Source organism: Gobio gobio, assembly GCF_949357685.1.
Source record: "Gobio gobio genome assembly, chromosome: 2".
In the NCBI taxonomy this organism is placed as follows: domain Eukaryota; kingdom Metazoa; phylum Chordata; class Actinopteri; order Cypriniformes; family Gobionidae; genus Gobio; species Gobio gobio.
The window spans coordinates 8658678-8681982 of record NC_137098.1 but is presented as its reverse complement, the minus strand read 5'-3'; the positions used below and the strand labels follow the sequence as shown (position 1 = coordinate 8681982).

Here is a 23305-nt window from a genome sequence, read left to right as displayed (position 1 = left end):
TAGTGTAAATATCATATATAGCTAAGAAAATATATTATTTTCACTTAGTGCAAATAGCCGCTGCCTTAAGTGAATCATGCAAGGTGATTTACTAAGGTTTGCGCTAGTCAATTTACTGGTGTTTGCGCCGTTATTTACCGCCCAAAAAAAGCACGTCTTAAACCCGATGCTAACTGGTAGATTGCGTTGGTCATTATGGAAATTATCCGGTTGCGCCTGTGTTCTTTAATTTGAGCGTCGTCAGTAGATCACGCACAGAACTTTCTACTCCCATCTGCGATTTTTTTGTAATTGCACTCTCACACTAATTTGCCATGTTTAGTAAATCTGGCCCATTAAGTTACATTACATGACTATTTTTACATTGCATCTCTAAATACTACAAAACATTTCTAAAGCAGTATCTTTACATGTATAGTTGAACATACCCACTGTGGTGATCGGACACGATGATGCAGAGTTTCGGGAGAGACGAGGTCTAGGGCTGTGTGGTCTGACAGGCACAGATTAAAATCACATTATACCAACACCGAAGAAGTTCACATTCAGCACAAGTACAAACAGTGACTTCTTTTAACAGTTTTTACACTGATTGAATTACTGTAAGGCTAATAAATCAATAGAGATTCTGTAATGGGTCTCCGACATCAATACCTTGCTTTCTCCAAAGGACAGGACTCCTGCTTGCTGACTTGTCTTGGAAGCACAATAGCTGGCGGAGTCATGCTTACATTCACTATCTTGCTTTCAACTGGAGCGTACTGCAAAAGAAACACAAGGTTGCTTCACTGGCTGGCTGTCATTTTTTTGCTCCCATTCTTGGAGAGCGGTGAGGGTTTAACATTTTTAAAACCGGAACACTTTTTCTTTGCAAGTTCAGAATATTTTGCTAAATGTTCACATTTGGCAAGATAATGTTAATTTAAGAAGAGTTGGGGAATGTTCCAATTAAACTAAAATGTAATCCTGCCTGTTCCTGTCCGAATGCATTAAAACAACTGTATAGACCTTTTGTAACCCTGGGTCTGGAGTCTGGACCTAATAAAACAGTTTATACAGCTTATAAAACAGTCAGAATTTAGTATTTTTTGGGCCTTAATATTTAATACTTAATATTTTATTTTATATATTAGGTGGCCTTAATTACAATGTACTTATTGTGTTCATATTGTATTGCAAAACACTTTTGCCCATATTGAGGTGGGATTAGTTTGGGACAGGTGTGATGGTATGAGTAAGTTTAAGGGTAAAGTTAGAGACAGGTGTGGTGGTATGAGTAAGTTTAAGGGTAAAGTTAGGGACAGGTGTGGTGGTATGGGTCAGTTTAAGGGTAAAGTTAGTGACAGGTGTGGTGGAATGGGTAAGTTTAAGGGTAAAGTTAGGGACAGGTGTGGTGGGATGGGTAAGTTTAAGGGTAAAGTTAGGGACAGGTGTGGTGGTATGGGTAAGTTTAAGGGTAAAGTTAGGGACAGGTGTGGTGGGATGGGTAAGTTTAAGGGTAAAGTTAGGGACAGGTGTGATGTATGGGTAAGTTTAAGGGTAAAGTTAGGGACAGGTGTGGTGGGATGGGTAAGTTTAAGGGTAAAGTTAGGGACAGGTGTGGTGGGATGGGTAAGTTTAAGGGTAAAGTTAGGGACAGGTGTGGTGGGATGGGTAAGTTTAAGGGTAAAGTCAGGGACAGGTCTGGTGGTGGTGTGGGTAAGTTTAAGGGTAAAGTCAGGGACAGGTATGGTGGTGGTGTGGGTAAGTTTAAGGGTAAAGTTAGGGACAGGTGTGATGTATGGGTAAGTTTAAGGGTAAAGCTAGGGACAGGTGTGGTGATATGGGTATGTTTAAGGGTAAAGTTAGGGACAGGTGTGGTGATATGGGTAAGTTTAAGGGTAAAGTTAGGGACAGGTGTGATGTATGGGTAAGTTTAAGGGTAAAGTTAGGGACAGGTGTGGTGATATGGGTAAGTTTAAGGGTAAAGTTAGGTGGTGGTATGGGTAAGTTTAAGGGTAAAGTTAGGGACAAGTGTGGTGGTATGGGTCAGTTTAAGGGTAAAGTTAGGGACAGGTGTGGTGGTATGGGTAAGTTTAAGGGTAAAGTCAGGGACAGGTCTGGTGGTGGTGTGGGTAAGTTTAAGGGTAAAGTCAGGGACAGGTATGGTGGTGGTGTGGGTAAGTTTAAGGGTAAAGTTAGGGACAGGTGTGGTGGTATGGGTAAGTTTAAGGGTAAAGTCAGGGACAGGTGTGGTGGCATGGGTAAGTTTAAGGGTAAAGTTAGGGACAGGTTGTGGTGGTATGGGTTAGTTTAAGGGTAAAGTTAGGGACAGGTGTGATGTATGGGTAAGTTTAAGGGTAAAGTTAGGGACAGGTGTGATGTATGGGTAAGTTTAAGGGTAAAGTTAGGGACAGGTGTGATGTATGGGTAAGTTTAAGGGTAAAGTTAGGGACAGGTGTGGTGGCATGGGTAAGTTTAAGGGTAAAGTTAGGGACAGGTTGTGGTGGTATGGGTTAGTTTAAGGGTAAAGTTAGGGACAGGTGTGATGTATGGGTAAGTTTAAGGGTAAAGTTAGGGACAGGTGTGATGTATGGGTAAGTTTAAGGGTAAAGTTAGGGACAGGTGTGATGTATGGGTAAGTTTAAGGGTAAAGTTAGGGACAGGTGTGGTGGTATGGGTAAGTTTAAGGGTAAAGTTAGGGACAGGTTGTGGTGGTATGGGTTAGTTTAAGGGTAAAGTTAGGGACAGGTGTGCTGTATGGGTAAGTTTAAGGGTAAAGTTAGGGACAGGTGTGATGTATGGGTAAGTTTAATAGTAAAGTTAGGGACAGGTGTGATGTATGGGTAAGTTTAAGGGTAAAGTTAGGGACAGGTGTGATGTATGGGTAAGTTTAAGGGTAAAGTTAGGGACAGGTGTGGTGGTATGGGTAAGTTTAAGGGTAAAATTAGGGACAGGTGTGATGTATGGGTAAGTTTAAGGGTAAAGTTAGGGACAGGTTTAAGGGAAAAGTTAGGGACAGGTTGTGGTGGTATGGGTTAGTTTAAGGGTAAAGTTAGGGACAGGTGTGATGTATGGGTAAGTTTAAGGGTAAAGTTAGGGACAGGTGTGATGTATGGGTAAGTTTAAGGGTAAAGTTAGGGACAGGTGTGATGTATGGGTAAGTTTAAGGGTAAAGTTAGGGACAGGTGTGGTGGCATGGGTAAGTTTAAGGGTAAAGTTAGGGACAGGTTGTGGTGGTATGGGTTAGTTTAAGGGTAAAGTTAGGGACAGGTGTGATGTATGGGTAAGTTTAAGGGTAAAGTTAGGGACAGGTGTGATGTATGGGTAAGTTTAAGGGTAAAGTTAGGGACAGGTGTGGTGGTATGGGTAAGTTTAAGGGTAAAGTTAGGGACAGGTTGTGGTGGTATGGGTTAGTTTAAGGGTAAAGTTAGGGACAGGTGTGCTGTATGGGTAAGTTTAAGGGTAAAGTTAGGGACAGGTGTGATGTATGGGTAAGTTTAATAGTAAAGTTAGGGACAGGTGTGATGTATGGGTAAGTTTAAGGGTAAAGTTAGGGACAGGTGTGATGTATGGGTAAGTTTAAGGGTAAAGTTAGGGACAGGTGTGGTGGTATGGGTAAGTTTAAGGGTAAAATTAGGGACAGGTGTGGTGGTATGGGTAAGTTTAAGGGTAAAGTTAGGGACAGGTGTGGTGGTATGGGTAAGTTTAAGGGTAAAGTCAGGGACAGGTATGGTGGTGGTGTGGGTAAGTTTAAGGGTAAAGTTAGGGACAGGTGTGGTGGTATGGGTAAGTTTAAGGGTAAAGTCAGGGACAGGTGTGGTGGCATGGGTAAGTTTAAGGGTAAAGTTAGGGACAGGTTGTGGTGGTATGGGTTAGTTTAAGGGTAAAGTTAGGGACAGGTGTGATGTATCGGTAAGTTTAAGGGTAAAGTTATGGACAGGTGTGATGTATGGGTAAGTTTAAGGGTAAAGTTAGGGACAGGTGTGGTGGTATGGGTAAGTTTAAGGGTAAAGTTAGGGACAGGTTGTGGTGGTATGGGTTAGTTTAAGGGTAAAGTTAGGGACAGGTGTGATGGTATGGGTAAGTTTAAGGGTAAAGTTAGGGACAGGTGTGATGTATGGGTAAGTTTAAGGGTAAAGTTAGGGACAGGTGTGGTGGTATGGGTAAGTTTAAGGGTAAAGTTAGGGACAGGTGTGGTGGTATGGGTAAGTTTAAGGGTAAAGTCAAGGACAGGTGTGATGTATGGGTAAGTTTAAGGGTAAAGTCAGGGACAGGTGTGATGTATGGGTAAGTTTAAGGGTAAAGTTAGGGACAGGTGTGATGTATGGGTAAGTTTAAGGGTAAAGTCAGGGACAGGTGTGATGTATGGGTAAGTTTAAGGGTAAAGTTAGGGACAGGTGTGGTGGTCTGGGTAAGTTTAAGGGTAAAGTTAGGGACAAGTGTGATGGTATGGGTAAGTTTAAGGGTAAAGTTAGGGGCAGGTGTGGTGGCATGGGTTAGTTTAATGGTAAAGTTAAGGACAGGTGTGATGTATGGGTAAGTTTAAGGGTAAAGTTAGTGACAGGTGTGGTGGTATGGGTTAGTTTAAGGGTAAAGATAGTGACAGGTGTAGGTTTAGATAGGTTTAATAGTCAATATTTAATCTTTTCTGTCTGTGTTAAAGATTCACTATGTTTCCAAATATTTTTCTAGTTTTAATTATCCAGAACTTCAATATTGATGCATCCCGAGATTTAGAGAGATTTATTGCTGCACCTGAAATTGCATACCGTCTGAGTAGATGCTACATTTGAATTTGAAATACAGTTTCGTTGCTGCCATTCATAAATCATCTCCTGTGGCTTCATGGGATGGTTAAGTGTCCATCGAATGCACACTTCAGAATCTCGCTGGAAGTTTACAAGTTCATAATTTAGATTATTGTCTGAATATTCTAGGCAACTTTGTTTTTCAAGAAAAATTGTATACCTTTAATGGTAGAAGAGAATTAAGATTTCTGTAGTGTTTCATAATTTAAAAAAAAAGAGAAATTTAGAGAAAAGTGGGATTCAGTCCTGAGGAAATATGCTAAATATTCCAACTGTTCTGTGCAGCAGCAGCTTAACTTTAACCCCTGCAAAGAAAATCTCACACATGCCAACTCAAAACACTTAGCTTTATCCCATGGGAAAAATAGCATGTTAATGTTAACATTCCCCTTAAGAGAGGAAGCAAAATATTAGTCTTTGCAATCGTAATCCAATTACACTGTTTTTCTTTTTTTGAATATTGTGTGATTCTGTAACTACTGTTGATCTATAATTTATCTGTGAAGACTTTTGATCTATTTTTATTATCCATTTCTGCATTAATATATACACTACATTGCCAAAAGTATTGGAACACCCCTCGATATCATTGAATTCAGGTGTTTCAATCATTTCCATGGCCACAGATGTATATAATCAAGCCCCTAGGCATGCAGACGCTTCTACAAACATTTGTGAAAGAATGGGTCGCTCTCAGGAGCTCAGTGAACTCAAGCGTGGTACCGTGATAGGTTGCCACCTGTGCAATAAGTCCATTTGTGAAATTTTCTCACTGCTAAATATTCCACAAACAACTGTTAGTAGTATTAAAACAAAGTGGAAGCAATTGGGAACAACAGCAACTCAGGCATGAAGTGGTAGGCCATGCAAAAATCACAGGCGCACAGTGCGCAGAAGTCACCAACTTTCAGCAGAGTCAATAACTACAGACCTCCAAAGTTTGTGTGGCCTTCAGAAGATTTGAAGCTGTTATAGCTGCAAATGGTGGGCACCATATTAACTCCATTTTAAACCCTACGGATTAAGAATGGGATGTCATTAAAGTTAATGTTCATGTTAAGGCAGACGTCCCAAAACTTTTGCCAATATAGTGTATGCAAAAATACTTTAACTGCAGGACTGCAATCTGTCCATAGTTAAAGAATCTTTCTATTATAAAAATGTAATTCTCTGTGCAAAAAAACCCTTTTCAATTAGCATCAGAAGCGCTCACTGGCAGAGATTTAAAACATGACACGTAACATCAAAAGCTATTCACCTCATTCACAAGAACGATCGTGCAGAGCTCAAATCTTTGCTGTCGTTCGGTAAAGAGTGGAAGCTTTATTTGTTTGGCCTTTATTCTGGGATTAGATTACTGAAGTGTAATATGATTTTAAAGAGTGGTCTTATCTGAGTCCCAACCTTTTAAGAGTCACTGCATGAGTGGATTGAACTCACTCAAGAATAACATAATGGCTATAATGAAACAACAACCCCTGACAGGCTTTGATGTTCAAACAGTCTGTGGTCTCTGAAAGGAAAACAGAACAGTAAATCCTGCATGTGTCCTGCACAGGCCATGACAGATACATTCAGAACTGCGTAACGTGACATTTTCAAACCAGTAGGATTTTAAATACCCATTCTGTGGCATTAGGGTACTGATAATATCTCAATCCTAATTGGGAATGGAATGTTGTCTTTCAGGAAAAGATTACACTCATTTTCTTCTTCCTCAGAAAAAACAGGGATCGTATGTCAGTGGTGAGGTGGTTAGTGCACGTGTTTGAAGGTGAAAAGAGTGGGCACACTTTATATTCGGTGTCTTTAAACTCTATGTACTTACATAAAAATAATTGTTAGGTAATGTACTTAATGTGTTCACACCGGCCTCGTGTCTCACGGAGGGGTTCGGTCACATAAAAGGAGGAGCGACGACATTGAAGGAGGAAGAGGACCAGGCCTGGATTTTATGTTGTATTTTATTTACGTTTTGTGATGTGTGATGCTGCTGCTTTTACTTTGTATCTTGTTTGTTTAATTTGATTCAAAGTTTTTGAACGTTCGCCCCGCCTCGGTTCCCGCCTCCTTCTTCCCATAACAATGAACTTCATTACATTGGTGCCGAAAACCTGGGAGGAAGGAGGGACTTGCTGTCGGAGAGCCCTCGCTGCTGAGGGGGATCGTGGTGCTGAGGCGATGGTGCTGGAGCAAGTGCAGACCGGTGGGACGGAGAACTCGCTGCCATGCCTCTGGGTCGAGGTGGGGTGGCTGCCATCCTAGAGGGAGTGGAGGAGTTGCCGGCGTTCGCCGTGGGCTGGAGCCTGCTACTATACGCCATGATGGGGAGGAGCAGGGAGCGCGGGACTCGCTGCTGGCTGCCCTCAACAGGAGGAGCCACCATCGGCCGCCAGGGGGAGGAGGAGGATCGTGCTCGCATGGCACCGCAAAGAAGAACCTCTCGGCTGAGGTCAGAGCGGCTGTGTGTCCGGGAACCGGACCAAGATTTATAAATTTTTTCCCCCCTTCTATTTTTTTTCTTCTTCTCCTCTTTCCCCTCTCTTGTCACTGTCGCTCCTCATGCTTCATGGAGGGAGGGAGGGCGGGAGTAGAGCGTAGTCTCGTGTGTACCTCCCAGTCTGCGAGGGGCGATGGGGGTATGTGGCAAGCAGCGAGGCAGAGGGACCGTGAGAGCGTGAGGAGCTTCGACAGGAGGAGCGACGACAGTGTAGGAGGAGAGAGGACCAGGCCTGGATTTTATGTTGTATTTTATTTACCGCTTGTGATGTGTGCGTTCGTGAGGGTCTGCCGCTTTTACTTTGTATATTGTTTGTTTTATTTGATTAAAAGTTTGCGAACGTTCGCCGCCTCCTTCTTCCAATAACAACAAACTTTATTACAAGGTGGTATAGGGTTAGGGACAGGTTTGGTTGTATAGGTTTAAGGGTGGGTTAAAAGAAGGGTCAACAGTGTAATTAGAGATGTAATTAAAGCAATTTATCACAGCTGTAATTACATGTAGGCATTTTCAAATACAAGTACAATGTAAAAAAACATGTACAGTATGCAATAAGTGCATTGCATCAAATTATTAGATTAAAGGTTAGTGCATAGTAGTTAATGGAACTGTATGTAAGAAATGTATTTCAATTAATCATAAAATGGCCCTGATATGTCACTAGACATTAAGAAATCATGTTAATTTCAAATACTTGTATCACTGACAACAGTTGTCCGTCCAGGATATTGTCATTTAAAAGTGAAGTTGCAGCCCTCAACTAATGTTGATGTTGACATGTTGTGTTTTGGCCTGAAGCGCCACCCTCCACCTATCTACCAATCATGAAGTCAGTAGTGTTTCGTCATGCCGGGTTGCCAGCTCTGCTCTAGTTACCACAGCTGCAGCTACAAACTTTTAGCAGCCTACGTTCCTGCTGGATCCTGCAGCCTATCTGGCAACCTCGAGTCAGGGGGGAGGGCGAGAGGGGATACACCGGTCTCCAGTAATTTGAAAGTGATTGCAGTACCAGTTTTGGCCACAATCCTACATACAGTTCCTTTAAAGACACTTAATACAAAGTGGGACCAGTAATTTTCGCAGCACTAGTGGCACAGTATTATAACTGCATACTAAAATGATGGATCAGTATTTACCTTGGGTTTGAAATCACGTTTGGTATGTTTTCTGTACAACAGGGAGAAAAACTAAATAAAATTGCTTCTTTTTTTTTTTAATTAAACAATGCGCTATAACCGGATGCAACCGACACTTCGAACTGCAGTTTATTTTGCTGTTGTAAATGGAAGAAGAGATTTGAAGTGCTTCCACTTTTGAATGCAAAATATTTTAGTCAAATGCATATATTTGACAAGCATGTGTGTTGACGCTCCTTCAGTGAAGTCTCTGAAGTTTAATGGAGTTAAATTGCTTGCTGTCAAGATGAGCCTCTTTGCAAAATGGAAATACTTTCTAGCATTTACAGATACGGTAAAGTTTCAAGCATTTAATGTAAATTTAATGCTATTCGCACTAACTCTGCCTAGCAATGCCTGGTTGGGCCAAACAAGATTAAAAAAACATTCATATTTCAACGTCTTCAATGGTGCGTCTTGGTTTTGACGCGATCGACGTGGGTTCGAATCCGCCTTTTGCAGAGCTCGCTCTTATCTCTTTTCTCATCACAAATCACATTCGCAAGGCATTTACTTTCAATAAAAATTAAGAAAATGTTCTAAATGTGGAAATAAAAAGCCTAACGAAATGTTTAATATTAATAAAAGCATTTATTGGGTAGGTAAAGGGAGGGCTTTTATTGTCCCATTAAGGCAGCATCCATTTAATAATTTTAATAAATTTAATCATTTACACTGTTATTATTGCATCCTGTTAATGTACAACAATACTGAGGTGCAAATAGCATGTCAAAATAAAGTATAAATTGCATGTAATTACTATTTACCCATATTGTAAAGAACTGCTACTTTTACATGGTATAAATCGAATATATTCACTATTTTCACTTAGTAAATAGCATCTACAGCTATTTGCATTTAGTGTAAATATCATATATCGCTAAGAAAATGTTATTTTCACTGAGTGTAAATAGAATCTAGTTGCTATTAACACTTAGTGCAAATAGGCGCTGCATTAATATAAAGCAGGTCTTGTGATTATAACCCCTTTAAAAGTTAAGATCGCCGACGCCCCCTGATTATTATTGTTCAACAATCATTGCACTTTAAAACATCACACTCTAATACACCTGAAATGCAAGGCGCAATTCTATTACAGAATAAGAATACTGATAAAAGAATAATGAAGATTATTAAGTCTCATTCACGGCAGAGGTGTGAAAGGTTCGTTGAGTGAGAACAGAACGTGAATGGAGCAGTTCTCCTCTCCAAACATTAGAAAATAGAATGTAAATGGTGTTTACAGGGCAATAAAATATTTTATCAGCATATTATCAGCCTTCTCTAAAATCTCACCTGACCTGATTTTACAAAATGTTTCATAAAATGCATAGTTTTAGAGATAACATTCTCAGATTTGAAATGAAGCATGAGCAGACTTGTGGCTTCAGATTCATTGTGTTTCAAAGTTGCTACACCACAGCCACATAATATTTAAAAAATATATTCTTAATATTTTTTTATTTTAGTTTTTATGTTTGAGCTTATGTATATATAACAGCCTGAGTAATTCTGAGTCTTGAAGTGTAAACTCCCAAGTGTCAGCTTTCTAAAAATATGTGTCTATTCAGAATGACTTTTGAGCAGCAACCTTTTTATTTAGGATATGTCATTTATGCCCCACTTGCCAAAATGGGGGTGTGCAGCAAGGAGATAACTTGGATTGTGCACGTTTTTTTGCAGCAGCTCTCTCTTGTCCATGTGTTTGTGGCATCAAAGTATACTGACATAATTAGTATTTTCAGAGTTTCAATTTGTGTTCTGCACACACAGAAGTTCCGCATGTGCAGTGGTTAAAACAATGCGGCATTCATTCAGTACAAATGTGAGCAGAACCAAGAGATCTGTACCGTAAACCTTTGGTACAAATACATCAGGTCAGATTGGGTCTGTTATATGTTAGCTAGTGACATGAGTTTGAGACGGAACTGTTTGAACAACCAGTCAAAGATAGGACAAGAAACAATGGGGGAAGGGGGATAGAGAATAGAAAATGACACACAACTTCGCTGGAAACTCAGGCTTAAGGCCTGTTTACTAAAAGACAGTATGGAAGGGGTTTCAGTATGGAACTTTGGTGTGATAAACAACTTACAGCTCTGGAAAAAATGTCAGACCACTTAACATTGAGAAATCTCTTTTCATCGCACTGTGAATAAAGCTGGCCAACCAATAAAGTCTGCGGCACACCAAATCGACATCACAGAACAAGCAGTGACGAAAGCTGACTGTGTTGTCGCCTTCCCTCGTCTGCTCCTCGCCTGGAAAGTTGCACTTGAAAAACCGCAATGACTAAAGTCAATGGAAAACTAGCAGATACGTTCCGCACCTGCGTGAGATGAAATAACTGTCTATACCAGTACAAGGCAGTAGTCTATATCCGTCATTCAAAAAAAGAAAACTGAAACTAGGACTGCGGATATACAAACCCTAAACAATGCAGCGCTTGCTTACCATTCTGAATATGAACCATGTTGATCAGATGGTCTTCACTTTCTTCATTTTAGACGGTCATGTCATTATGAAATTATTTGTGTATTTGGGGTAAGGTGAATATCTATAAAGAGCCTTCTCTGTGTGCCTTCTTGACTTTGTGGTTTGCTTGCTTTTATCACATCAATTTTGATTCAGCCAATCAGAGTGATCTTTCTCACCAACTGACTGACACCAACTCAACTGTGGCCAAGCAGCCACAGACTGTGCGAAACACCACAAAAACTAGTCTGACAGATACTCAACGACGACCAGGCGTTGGCCCGCTTTAAGATTCACACTTGTAGTCACATGCCCAGAGCCACAGCTGTTATACACACTATATTGACAACAGTATTGGGACACCCCTCCAAATAATTGAAATCAGGTATTCTAATCACTTCCATGGCCAAAAGTGAATAAAACCAAGCACCTTGGCATGCAGACGCTTCTACAAACATTTGTGAAAGAATGGGTCGCTCTCAGGAGCTCAGTGAATTCAAGTGTGGTCAGTCAGTCAACTGTTAGTGGTATTATAACAAAGTGGAAGCAATTGGGAACAACAGGCCACGTAAAAACACAGAGTGGGGTCAGCGCATGCTGAGGTCTATAAGTCAATAGCTACAGACCTCCAAACTTTGTGAGGCCTTCAGATTAGCTCAAGAACAGTGTGTAGAGCTTCATGTAATGGGTTGGGCAGCCGAGTAGCTGCATCCAAGCCTTACATCACCAAGTGCAATTCAAAGTGTCGGATGCAGTGGTGTAAAGCCCGCCACTGAACTCTAGAGCAGTGGAGACGGGTTCTCTGAAGTGACCAATCACGCTTCTCTGTCTGGCAATGATGGACGAGTCTGGGTTTGGTGGTTGCCAGAAGAAACGGCACTTGCCTGACTGCATTGTGCCAAGTGTAAAGTTTGGTGGAGGGGGGGGGGGGGGGGTTATGGTGTGGGGGTGTTTTTCAGGGGTTGGGCTTGGCCCCTTAGATCCAGTGAGAGGAACTCTTAATGCTTCAGCATACCAAGACATTTTGGACAATTTCATGCTCCCAACTTCGTGCAAACAGTTTGGGGATGGCCCCTTCCTGTTCCAACATGACTGCGCACCAGTGCACAAAGCAAGGTCCATAAAGACATGGATGAGCGAGTTTGGTGTGGAGGAACTTAACTGGCCTGCACAGAGTCCTGACCTCAACCCGATAGAACACCTTTGGGATGAATTAGAGGGGAGACTGAGAGCCAGGCCTTCTCGTCCAACATCAGTGCCTGACCTCACAAATGCGCTTCTAGAAGAATGGTCAAAAATTCCCATAAACACACTCCTAAACCTTGTGGAAAGCCTTCCCAGAAGAGTTGAAGCTGTTATAGCTGCAAAGGGTGGGCCAACTCCATATTAAACCCTACGGATTCATTAAAGTTCATGTGCATGTAAAGGCAGGCGTCCCAAAACTTTTGACAATATAGTGTACAATTACGACTTGGTGGCATTAACGGAAATACTATTTTGCTAAGTGACAGTGACTAGCACAGGAAGTATCTGAAACCAGCCTTCTTGTCATGCAGAAAACATGCAAATACTGTTAGGCTTCCTTTCTTATCCATGACAAGCGAATGTCAGAAAGTTGCACACTGCTGCCCTGCTGTTTTGATCTGAATAGACAAATGCCGGACATTCGTGTTGGTGTGAACATAGATTAAATGGATTCTCCAGCAAGTTAGCTGGAATCCATCTTGGGCCGTCAACATAATGTGCCCACACAATATATCAGAATCCATGCACCAGGTCACATTTTGAACAAAAGTCAAGATTCAACCAAAATGTCTGTCTATCCTCCCAGAAGTGCCTACATATCTTTAGACTTTAAACAAGCCCGATCTGGACCTGAGATGAGAAGGCGTCACAGCTGTGATGTGAAAAATAGTTTGACTTACTGTGGAGGGCGAGCTGGATGTACTGTTGAGCTCCTCTGGGGAGTCTTCCTCTTCCTCGGGCAGGGTGGGCATGGCAGGGGTGAGAGGGGGCCGAGAGCGTGTGTGGGGGAAGATAAAAGGGGTGACAGACTCTGTCACAAAACTAGGAGCTCTCTTTAGTGATGTTTGCTCGCCCTGTGAGTGTGTGAACTGACATACAGCAGATGGGTCCTCTTGGTCCTGTACAGACACACACCACAACATAACACATAAAACATCATTATACACTCTCTTATAAATTAGTACTGTCTGTGGCAGTACCATGGTACATTGATGGTAATATCATGGTACTGAACAATTGCCATATTCATACTGAACTCCAAGGTACCTCAATGAATACAATGAAATGGTGAAAGACAGCTTAGCCCGATTAAACGAATTACCATTCTGATAATCTAGCATTTTTAATGGAAAACAACCTAGTTCTGTTGAATTTAAAGTGATTATTGAATAAAAAAAAACTAATTTGCTGTGCCCACCACTAATATTGGCAAATGCGGCTGTGAAAATAAATCTGTATTGTTTATCCTTTTGATATTTCATTCAAAAACTGCACAAAATTCTAAGCTTTATTATGAAATAAATGTTTTTCTCTAGTTCACGTTGGCCATAATTATTGCCACCTTGTGCTGGGCGGTATATCGGTTCATACCGAATACCGGTATTTATTTTTGTTATGATATGAATTTTGATGATACCGCAATACCGTATGTGTCGCTTAACCAATGTTCGGAACGCGGCGCAGTGCGTCACTGTTTGAGAGCGGTCCCATTTCACTGTTGCACTGTAGTAAGAGCTGAAATCACCCCCTAAATCCTCATTCCCTATTCCCTACGTTATCCACTTATATTGTTCACTTCAAAGAGTGAATGAAAACGAGTGAGTGAATTCGGACAGCCGCTGTGTGTACATCGGCTGTACACTCGTTATTGTGGTGCAATGTCGTGGGTTTGAATGAGTGCACTCAATAACGTCCACTATGGTTTCGGACACCCCTATAAATGGCTGTCCCCACAAATAATGCAGTATTTGAGGTTATAGGGGGCGATTTCGGATTCAGCCCTTGATTACAGTGGAGAATTCAACTACACGCGGCACGCGAGAGAGAGCGGTTTCCACGCGGAGCGCCGTGATGAGATTAACATTCTCCACATGGATCATATATCAGATACATAGACTGGAGCGAGTGTGTTTAAGTTTTTTATGGACCTATTTCCATAAATTTCCATGTATGCGCACATATTTCAAATTAAATGTATGCAAAGGACACTGAACTGTACGTCTGATCATGACCGCGATGACACAATGGGTTATTCTGCTACACGGAAGACAATGTAAGTTAATAAATAGACTGACAATTCAAAGAAGAATGGGCAAAAAAGTAACTGCTTTATTCTTTCTGTGTTAAACTGACATGTGTCGTTTGTTCAGAGACTGTAGTGCTCTTAAAGGGTTAGTTCATCCAAAAATGAAAATTAGCCCATTATTTACTCACCCTCAAGTCATCCTAGGTGTATATGACCTTCTTCTTTCAGACGAATAACATTTGCGTTATATTACAAAAGGCTAATCCAAGCTTTATAATAGCAGTAATAGTTGCTCTGTTTTTGAAGTCCATACAAAATGCATCTGTCCGTCAAATAACTGCTCCACGCGGCTCTGGGGTGTTAATAAAGGCCTTCTGGAGCGAATAAATGCGCTTGTGTAAGAAAAATATCCATATTTAAAACTTTATAAAGTAAAGTTTCGGCCGACCGCCTTCCGTGCTCAATTTATGGAAAAAGTGTTGAAAGTTCCCCTGCCGATCGAAAGACTAACGCGACCAGGTATCTTGAGTTTCACTTTCAACATTCAACACTTTCCCACGGAAGGCGATCGGCTGGAACTTTACTTGATAAAAGTTTTAAATATGTATATTTTTCTTACACAAACGCATCGATTCGCTTCAGAAGGCCTTTATTAACACCCCGGAGCCGCGTGGAGCACGTTATTCGATGGACAGATGCACTTTTTATGGACTTCAAAAACAGAGCAACTATTACTGCAATTATAATTGTTGGATTAGCCAGGACTTTTTTAATATAACTCTGATTATATTCGTCTGAAAGAAGAATGTCATATACACCTAGGATGACTTGAGGGTGAGTAAATCATGAGCTAATTTTCATTTTTGGGGGATATTTTAATATTCATGTGTCTGTAATGAGTGCGTTGCAGGTCTGTGTTTTATTGGTTGTTGTCTCCCCACAGTGTCATTTTGTGGGGCTTTGTAAACCTGTATTCATTCTAGTGTGGAATTTTCTACAAAATGTACTCATTGTGACAGTAAATAGGGCATTCTAGTCAATCTACTGCAGTATTTCCGCTCTCAATTAGTAGAAAATGCGGTTAACACCCGGTCATGAAAAAAAAAAAGTAAAATACCGCAAAACCGGTATAATTGTGAAAAATACAGTGATATACATTTTTGGTCATACCGCCCAGCACTATTGGCACCCAATTATTGCAACCTCCTTTTGCCAAGATAACAGCTCTGAGTCTTCTTCTATAATGCCTGATGAGTTTAGTGAACACCTGACAAGAGATCAGAGATCAATCCTCTATACAGAATCTCTCCAGATCCTTCAGATTCCCAGCTCCATGTTGGTGCTTCTTCTCTTCAGTTCACCCCACTCATTTTCTATAGGGTTCAGGTCAGGGGACTGTTCAGTTTGTGCTCAGTGACACATTTTTGCTATAATTCTAATGGAAGATCCAACCACAGCCCAATATAAGATTTCTAGCAGGGGCCGTCAGGTTTAGATTTTTTATCTGTTGGTATTTGCTAGAATCCATGAGACCATGTATCTGAACAAGATGTCCAGGACCTCCAGCAAAAATAGGCCCCCAACATTAAAGATCTAGCAGTGTATTTACATTTTTTTAGGCTTTCTGACCCCAAAACTCAACTACTCTCTGCAATTCTACATCTGTCCAGCTGTCTTTGTCCACTCAAACTCTACTCCTCGCCGTGCATTAGGGCGATATAGACACACGTCCTCTTCCAGGCAGATTGATAACATCTTTAGTTGTTTGGAACTTCTTAATTATTTCCCCGATGGTGGAAATGGGGATTTTCAACACTTTAGCTATTTTCTTACAGCCACTTTCTATTTTGCGAAGCTCAACAATTTTGGTTTTACTCATTGTGAGGAATGATTAAGGGAATTTCGCCTTTGAGTTTCCTCATATTTATACTCCAGTAGAACAGGAAGTCATGGCTGGACAATTTAATGCTAGTCACCCTGGTTTGCTAAAAAAACTTCAGAGATATTTTACTCATAAGAATTTCTAGGGGTGCCAATAATTGTGGCCAACATGCATTGTAGAAAAACATTTATTTTATAATGTGATTTCCCCCCCACTTTCAATTGTTTTACTTCAATGAAAGGCTAGAATTTTGTGAATTTTTTGAACGAAAGATTAAAAGGATAAACAATGCAGATTTATTTTCACAGCCACCTTTGCTCATATTTAACAAGGGCGCCAATATTAGTGTATAGGCACTGTATATTTTGACATTATATGCTATTGGTCACTAAATCAGTGGTCCTCAATCAGAAGGACTTTAAAGGTGGCGCTTTTTAAAGACAGAACAAGCATTGCAAATCAAGATACTTCTTATTTTAATTTTACCCATTCAACAACTCACATTGGTGAATACCTGTAACACCAAATAATAGCAGTATAACTATGTCCAACAATGTGTTTTTTACATTATAAAAATAATATGCACATATGCACACATTTTGGTTTTTGGTAAAGGAACCTCTAACCCACAATGTGAAACTGCCTATCTTCATAGCAAAATGTATGCATGTTTCCCCCACTGGCATTTGTCCTATCACAAAATCTTATGTTCCTGCCTCCCATAAGTTTTGAGAGGAAATGTTTCCTTTGAACAAAATAACAGTTACTGATGGCATCTCATACAGAGTACAAAAATATTCCTACAGTGATGACCTGTGCCAACAAGAGCATCTAAAAGGTTGATCATCAAGAGACGAAAAAATCTTATTTGCAGAATAAATGTGTGAACAACATAAACAGTGGAGTACTTGCCTATATTACCCCTAACACCTTATCGCTACCATAAACACACGTCTAAAAATATGCATGAGTCATTAATGCAGCAAATCATAATGGGGCTTGCAGTTTCAATTGTATAAAGCCATTTGTCTGTCGAGTTGTTACAGCTTGGTCTCAAGATACAGATCGAGGAGAAAAGAGACTCCTTCATCCTCCCAAAGGAATGCATTCCATATTCGTTTAAATCCATTCTCATCTCATCTAAACGCAACCAAAGCTATCTTTGGCTTCCTGTACACCCAAACAAAATAGGAGACAATTTCAGAGACAAATGCTATTTTAGTGAATGTCTTATAAGGGAAGAGAATCGGTACTGTGTTTACATGTTGTGAAAACATTTTCACATTTGAGTCATTATGATTGTAGAGAGAAAAATAGACTCTTCATTAGTAATAAGCACAAATAAACTCTGCATCACTCATCCCACACATCTCCGTAACATTGGAATCGCATTAGTGACTAATGAAATAATGGTTATATTAAATAAATAATGTTCTGAGAAAGTTGCTGTGGGGTTGCTAGATAGTTCTAGGTGATTGCTAGGGTGTTGGTTACTTTCTGAGTCAAGCCAAAGGTTCCCACACCAAAGTCGAAATGGACAGGTTTCCACCAAGGTTTCTGATTTTATTTATATAAACAATCAGAATTTTGCAAAAGCCATTTCTGATAAAACAGTGTTTCCATCCAGTGGGTTGAAGAGAATGATGCAGAATATAAAGGCAAATTTGTTTGTTCACTATAATAAACTGTTTGCAGAATTCTTTGAATTCGGAAACAACCAGAGCAATATATATAAGCCCCTTTCACACATATAGGGCCCTATCATACAAAGAGGCGTAAACATGTAAACACAACCGGTAAACACAAGTATTTTTTGCTAGTTTCAGTCTGACGCAGTTATCATTTTCACGTCCAGTGCCACGTGGTTTAAATAGCAAATGCACTCGCCCCCATCTATTCGCCCATGGGCGTCTGGTCGTAAAACCACGTGTGTTCAGGCACGTTGTTATTTTGAGGCAACTGAAAACGACTGCAGTATTTTTTGTTTAAAGGGCGTGTTAGTAATATGTGCCTATAGGCGGGTGTACAACACGTGTACACTCTGCTTATTACACACCAAGCGTCAACCTCTCGCAGTTTCTCTTGAAGCCAATACGGAAGTGACTTAAACTGCAATTCATCGACTGGCTCCGGAAGGGAGTAGAATCTCATTGAGCCCCATGTTAAAATACTCAACTTTACAGCAGAAAAAACATGTTTACAGCCTGGTACAAATTGTGTTTTTTGTCTATACAGCTAATTTTGCACTTCATGACAATTGTGAGGGGGGTGAATTTTTTTATAACTCATTCGTTTACATCATATAAATCCTTAAAGTTCTGCATAAATAAGGGCGTGGCCACTTTGAGTGACAGGTGGATAGCCATTTATCTGCTGTCTGTTAGTCATCACGTCACCTCAGCTCCACCTACGTCCCGCCTCTTTGCCCATTTTCTATTATCCGGGAGTGACGCGCTGCTAAGATGACGACGGCCAGCTCGTCCCTACTTTGCGCTTCAAAGCGGCTCTTCAGAATCCTATGGGTGACGTCACGGACACTACGTCCATATTTTTTTACAGTCTATGTTACACACACAGGGACGTTTACGCACACAAACATTTTTAAATATATAAATAAAAAAAAGGATTCCTCTTTGGAGAAGTGTTCAGTCTTTTCCGATCATTTAAATAGTGAATCCGCCATGGTGCAAGCACAACTGGCTTTTAAAGGGAATGGGAGATGAGACTCTTGATTGGTTTATTGCACGTTACAAAACACACCCATGACTCATTAAGAGACTAGGTACAACCCTTTTGCACCATGTGCTTGGCGTGCTGACCGTTTTTCCGTCGTTAAACTAAAGGGGGATTCAGACAAGGCTAAGTGCACCTGCACCATGCGCTTCAGACCATGCGTTCAGATCGTAAAATAGATAAACCTTTACCGGTAAATTACTGTTAAGAGTGTGTGAACAGGACCTTTTCAAAAATACCAGTATCAGTTCTTGCAGTTTACAGGTATGAGAAGTTGTAATATTACCAGTAAATTACAGGTATGATGCTGTGTGTGAACAAAGAATGAAGATTTACCGGTATGAGCATGTACAAAATCAGAACGCACCGACGTAAGAAGTCTGTTTTGGGTCAATCATAAAGTTCCTATGGAGATGACGTGATTACTCTGTATATGCGATAGATGGACACATTTGACACAGTTGCGCCACGTCTCTCATCTTTTTGAGCATGTCATGCTCGAGACCCAGCCTTCTTTTCCATTCATCCAGTGTCGCGTTAAGAGGAAGAACGTGTTTTGTTTGATCATCCCCTCATGCCTGTCACTCAGATGTCAAACATTTGATCAAATTGAACAGATAGTGAAACTAAAGTACAAGCGAATTAAGATCATTTCCGACGACTGACATCACAGAATTTACAGCTATCTTAGTGCTGATGTGTGAATGGTTTCTTAACAGAAACAGACAGAATGCTGTTGCTTGTGTGAACAGAATATTTGTGTAAGTCATTCTGGTCATTTCATGGTAATTTACTGGGATTACAGTGTGAGAGGGGTTAATCTTCTCTAAAGTAATTATTCAGTTACATGAAGGTTTGGATCTGCATTAAGGAATTTATTCAATGCATGTCTCATTACAGAAATCGTTTTTTATCTGCATCAACCAAGTGTGTTTTTTAAATAGCATCTTGCAACTTTTCATTCAGCATTTTTTATGCAATATCCCAAAACATGCATTAAAATGATTCTGGTCTTTAAAAATGGTTTAATTCCCTGCCAGGTCAGGGCTCTTAAAATGGCATCAATGGAAGCGCAAGAAAGATTGAGATGTTTTTAGGGATGTCGCTTTTGTGGACCCTTACTGGTCTTACTCCTAGATCGCGGGTCTCCAATCTTGCTCCTTGAGGGCAAACGTCCTGCAAAGTTTAGCTCCAACCTGCCCTAACACACCCTCCTGGAAGTTTCTAGTAAGTTTCTGAGGACCTTGATTATTTGTTTCAGGTGTGTTTAATTGGGGTTGCAGCTAAACTCTGCAGGAAGGTGGCCCTCCAGGAACAGGATTGGACACCCCTGTGCTTTCACATCTCTAGTTCAGTTAATTTGGTCCGAACCAAGGGCAAACAATTATACATAGTAGCATTTTTCAGCTTTTTTGGTTCCTTTTCACACCACACTGATTGGTCCGAACCAGTTGAACCAAAATGCACATTGACAACATTGACAATCACATGACAACATCCACATCACTCATTGGCCATGGCGTATTTCCTAAACTGCGATTGCGCGGGCTGGTTTTGTCCCTGGCCATAATCTATTACATTGTTTGTATAGCCTACACCACAATATGCAAACAATACATTTCTATAATGAAAAATGCAAATGGCAAGCGCGCATCGCTCGTCACTTCATGCGAAGATCGCGCTGTTCTTGTGAGTTTTCGAAAGTTGGGACCTAATAGGGTCATCAGACCAAATTTCATTGAGGCTCCGCACCTCCTCACTACTCCAAGTTTGTCATGCTAAAGTGCAAACTGTCAACAAACACTTCCTCATCACATAATGCACAGCGCAGCTGACTACGACAGCTGGTTTAGTCCAAAAATGATCAGTAATTTTTACAGTTGGGCCTGTTTGAGGTCGGATCACGTTCTCACCACAAACTAACCGCTCCAGAGTTCGTTTGAAAGCTCTTCAAGGAGGTCTCGATACGCTTGTTTGGTCCGCTTTTGGTGCGCACCCGAGTGCGATTGCTGCTTTCACACCTGACCAAACGAATCGCACCAAAGGGGAAAACTAACTCTAGTACGATTCAACCGAGCTAAATGAGGCAGGTGTGAAAGCACCCTTAGATCATTCAAAAATAATCACACCCCTGCCTCCATTGGCAGAATATAAGAACCAAAACACTGGGAAGGATGCATTTCTTAAATGGGAAAACATCCTGAGTCCAGGTTCAAAGGAGGAAGGAGAATAACAGGTTTTTGGCAAACGATTCCAAAGGTGTAATGGAAATTAAACAAAGGAATTTTCAGTAAACAATGTGTTAAATATATCCAAGGTGCACCGCTCTTTGTGGACACTGAATCAGTACCAGATAAAATGATATGGTTCAACAAAGTGTTTGATAATAATGAATATAACTCACCCCTGGAGTGTCAGTGAGATCAGCGGCTTGGACACTTGGACACTTTGATGTGTCTGAGTCACTTGTTTTGGGTTCCTCTTGAGTCTCACTGTTCCCTGTCCTTGCTTGACTCTTTCCACTGTACTCAGATTCCTCTTGACTCCTCCCAGTGCAATCTGACTCCTCAGTTCCCTCTTGACACCTCCCGGTATCCTCTACTTGGTTTTCTCCTGATGAACTGAATCCTTGGTTGTCCCAATCGTCCACTGACTTGGAAGACTGTCCTTGGTTCAAAAGCTTTAAGGCCTCTGTTCTAGCGCAACAGTCTGATTTCTGGCACCTCCCAGAACTCTCTGTTTGTTCTCTGCTGTTTTGTAGCTCAGTTCCTTGACATCCAGCCTCTTCTTTATTCGGACTGGTGCACACTTCCTTGTTTGTGGCTAAGGTGCTCCCACTGGCCTCTGACTCTGGGAAGAAGCTGTCACTGCTTGCTGGCCGGTCTAAACTATAGGAAAGCAATAAACAAAAGTCACTTAAGAGAATATAGCCAATTCAATTCAGAACAACACAACGCAATAATATACTACTTACGAAAAAAATGTGAGTGGTATTAAGACAACCCCCCCCCCCCCCTCTATTTTTATATAAACTTGGTGCAAGATTAACATATTCAAATATATTTATTCTGGTCCCTAAATATTTGTACGAATACAACAAAATAATAGTGGAAAGAGACATTTCCTATTGCATTACCCAAGAACACTGTCCTTGGGGTTTTCGGTTCATGCTAAAAGTTGGGAGTCAAAGTAATTCATTGGGGCCACGGTGGGTGACAGCGTAAACTCTGGTTCCTGCACAGTCTCACCTCACGCTGGATCATCTTTGTGTGAGGATTTTACATAAACACACACAAGCCTTGTCCTGTAAGAAGTAGAGGAATGTAAACACTGACCCAGCTACATTCTCCTGTCTGTTGTGTGGCGTGGGCTCTTCACAAGCTGACGGTTCCGGCAAGGAGCTCTTAGTACAGAGTAAAGCCGGATTCTGTAGGCCAATCGCTCCAACAGATGGAAGACCTGATGGAGAGAAACCAACACCGTTAATTAGGTCTAATGAACTTATTGTGTTTCCTAGAGAGCAATCAGATTAAATAGAGATCAAATCTTCTCGAATGTGAAGAAGACATTTGTTGCTTCTAGAACAGGTGTATTCAATTAAAAGTTCCAAGAGGTCCGGTCTCTATATTTCCTTCCAGATAATATATTTCAATAGCTATACATTTCCATATGGGCACAAGTCCAGTAGTGCTTTGTAAAAGAAGAAAAGAATCCCAAACAGTCAAGATAGTCACCCAAAATTTGAATATTAGGCCCTCAGATACAAAGCAGTGGTATCTGAGATTTTTTCTATAAAAAATAAACTATTTCATCAGTTAAGCCCAAGTAGAAGATAAGATCAGACGTTTTATTAAGCTATTATTATTTTTACATTTAGATACATATGTAAGAACAGAAGTGACAGATGCTGTATGGGGCTTCAGGATTTGGTTTGATCGGTCAGATATACACTAGTATTTTGCCAAAAGTATTGGGACACCCCATCAAATCATTGAATTCAGGTGTTCCAATCACTTCCATAGCCAAAGGTGTATAAAATCAAGCCTCTAGGCATGCAGACGCTTCTACAAACATTTGTGAAAGAATGGGTCGCTCTCAGGAGCTCAGTGAATTCAAGCGTGATAGGTTGCCAATAAGTCCATTCGTGAAATTTCCTCACTACTAAATATTCCACAGTCAACTGTTAGTGGTATTATAACAAAGTGGAAGCAATTGGGAACAACAGCAACTCAGCCATGAAGTGGTAGGCCACGTAAAATCACAGAGCAAGCAAGTGCATGCTGAGGCACACATAACTCAGAAGTCGCCAACTTTCTGCAGAGTCAATAGCTACAGACCTCCAAACTTCGTATGACCTTCGGATTAGCTCAATAACAGTGTGTAGAGAGCTTCATGGACTGGGTTTCCATGTCCGAGCAGCTCATCCAAGCCTCACATCACCAAGTGCAAATTAATTAGAGCGGAGACTACGAGCCAGGC

At 40.9% G+C, this 23305-nt stretch overlaps 1 protein-coding gene across 6 annotated transcripts in view; it reads right to left on the bottom strand.

The window, feature by feature from the left end:
* Positions 1-23305, bottom strand: part of mrvi1 (murine retrovirus integration site 1 homolog) — a 72277-nt gene that overhangs the window by 35253 nt on the left and 13719 nt on the right. For 4 of the 6 annotated variants that reach the window (XM_079845273.1, XM_079845276.1, XM_079845274.1 and 1 more), the window contains 5 exons: positions 22162-22285; positions 21231-21714; positions 12866-13084; positions 655-761; positions 429-493 (listed from right to left, as the gene is read on the bottom strand). In XM_079845273.1, coding sequence (XP_079701399.1) covers positions 429-493; positions 655-761; positions 12866-12937 — 244 coding nt within the window. In that variant the 5' untranslated portion in view covers positions 12938-13084; positions 21231-21714; positions 22162-22285. Of the gene's footprint in view, positions 1-428; positions 494-654; positions 762-10919; positions 11049-12865; positions 13085-21230; positions 21715-22161; positions 22286-23305 lie in introns of those variants that run through there. The other 2 variants (XM_079845278.1, XM_079845277.1) reach the window with 2 other exon arrangements.